Source organism: Primulina tabacum, chromosome 7 (assembly GCF_025594145.1).
Source record: "Primulina tabacum isolate GXHZ01 chromosome 7, ASM2559414v2, whole genome shotgun sequence".
NCBI classification, from domain to species: domain Eukaryota; kingdom Viridiplantae; phylum Streptophyta; class Magnoliopsida; order Lamiales; family Gesneriaceae; genus Primulina; species Primulina tabacum.
In genome coordinates this window covers 26,121,990-26,124,325 of record NC_134556.1, presented here as the reverse complement: position 1 = coordinate 26,124,325, position 2,336 = coordinate 26,121,990, and the positions used below count along the sequence as shown (strand labels likewise).

Here is a 2,336-nt window from a genome sequence, read left to right as displayed (position 1 = left end):
TTTCATCAATAATCTCAGATTAAGAGAATAAAATCACGGGCATTACAGGGCGTGTATTTGATAAAAGATGGGGTAGGGATTTTGGGCTTTATTATTTAATAAGTGTGTAAGCATGGGCCCATTAGAAAGCTATAATAGGCCCAATAAACCCATTTGTACATTTAAAATTATTTTGTTTAGGAAAGTTCGTGAAATTATTAGCCGAATTGTCAAAACGTTCGTATTTTTGTTGAAAACCGAATACCGATAAAAATTACGTTTCGGCGTATAAAATCACCTCAAAACTCCTTATTTTCAAAAATAACAAAAAGCATCAACCTTATTTTAAATAATTAAAAACAATTATTTAATAAAATTATTTTCTATTTTTCAGCCATCAGTTTCCGTTCCTCGATCACAACTCGAATAACCTTTTTAAAATACATTTTAATACATCCAAGTAGAAAAATACTTTAAAATCATATCATCATAATCAATTTAGAAATTAAAATTAATTAATTAGCTATTTTTTATTTTCCCAAGATATTCATGCAGTTGGATTACGTCGTCTTAATTTTGGACCTTACAATATGTGATGCATGCCGAGGAGGCCGAGGCAGAGCCAGATTCGACACTGATTATTGGTAACCCTTATGTTTTAGATTTTGATTTATCGCTTTATTGCATGGTTTTTATGCATGTGATGAGAATTAAATTATGGGATTGATAACTTAGAACAAATTAGGCTGCATGCTCTACCTAGTTGGGATTAAGAATTTAATTGTTTAATGGTAGGATTTAAGGACCCAATTGTAATAATCGATATTATGAGGACTTAATTGCTAAAACTGAGATTTTTTTAGGGGAATATTTTCGAAACTTCTGAAATTTTGGGGATTTAATTCTAATTTTTCGAGAATTTTATGATTTTATGGGGTTAGAATTCGAAAATGTTCAGGGGTCGAATTGAAATATCAAAAATTTTCATAGAGCCAAAATATAATTTCCGAAAATTTAAGGGCTAATTTGCGATTTCGAAAATTTTGAACTCAATATCGCAAATTTTGAAGTATACTTGGGATTAATCAAGTGAATTTTGGGATAATTGCCGATAAGAAATTTCTTAAGTTTTAACACGATTAGATTTGATGGTATGTTTTGTCACATGGAGGATATACATTTCAGGTGTAGCCACGCATGCATTGCTAGATTCAGGGGCTACGCATTCGTTTATATCCGAATCTTTCGTCAAACGACTAGTAATCATACCAGTGGCGATGGAATCAGGGTTCAGAGTATTGATAGCATCCGAGGATCAGATGTTCACTTCTCAGAAAGTGAAGAGTTTGGATCTTCGGTTACAGAAATATACAGTGTAGGCAGATTTGATAGTGCTACCGTTGCCAGTGTTCGATATTATTCTGGGTATGGATTGGCTTTCGTTGAACGGAGCTGTCATAAATTTTCGACAGAGATCAGTGTCTGTCCAACCACCCAGTGGTAAGCCGTTTATTTTTGAGGCAGCCAGACACCAGCAGTTTCCGCACGTCATTACCTGCATGTGTGCGAGGAAGCTTATGAAGATTGGCTGCCAGACATTTTTGGCCAGCATTGTATCACTGTCAGAGCCAGTCGATCAGAGGCTAGAGGACGTCGTTGTGGTCAGAGAATTCTCCAGTGTTTTCCCTGACGATGTTTCAGGCATTCCACCAGACAGAAAGGTGGACTTTTATATTGAGCTCATGCTAGGTACATTTCCGATCTATAAGGCACCCAATCGTCTAGCACCTGCAGAGATTAAAGAACTAAAAGACCAGATACAAGATTTGCTAGATAAGGGTTTCATTCGCCCTAGACTTTCTCCATGGGGAACACTGGTACTGTTTGTCGAGAAGAAAGATGGCAGCATGTGGCTTTGTATCAACTACTGAGAGCTGAACAGAGTCACAGTCAAGAACAAGTATCCATTGCCGAGGATTGATGATTTGTTTGATCAGCTTCAGGGAGCATCAGTGTTCTCAAAGATAGATCTTCGATCCGGTTACGATCAATTGAAGGTGAGAGAGTCTGACGTGCATAAGACAGCCTTCTGGACGCGTTATGGGCACTGTGAGTTTTTGGTGATGCCCTTCGTTTTGACGAACGCGCTAGCGATCTTAATGGATCTCATGAATCGCATGTTTCAGCCGTACTTGGATCAGTTCGTCATATTTTTCATTGACGATATCCCGATCTATTCGAAGATTAGGGAGGAGCACAGTAAGAATCTAAGGACCGTACTGCATATTTTACAGGACATACGGTTGTATGCCAAGTGAGTTCTTGTAGAGCAAAAAAACAGCTCACGTAAAACCCAT

The 2,336-nt window shown here is 37.3% G+C and overlaps 1 protein-coding gene across 1 annotated transcript; it reads left to right on the top strand.

Annotated features, from left to right (window-relative positions):
- Positions 1-1,406: 1,406 nt before the first annotated feature.
- On the top strand, positions 1,407-1,910 carry LOC142550634 (uncharacterized). Its single transcript, XM_075659712.1, has one exon. The coding sequence runs from the start codon at positions 1,407-1,409 to the stop codon at positions 1,908-1,910; it is 504 nt and encodes a 167-aa protein (XP_075515827.1).
- Positions 1,911-2,336: the final 426 nt, after the last annotated feature.

What these genes read in the sequence shown, in the direction of transcription:
- LOC142550634 (XM_075659712.1), top strand. Translation starts at nt 1,407, where the DNA reads ATGGATTGGCTTTCGTTGAACGGAGCTGTCATAAATTTTCGACAGAGA.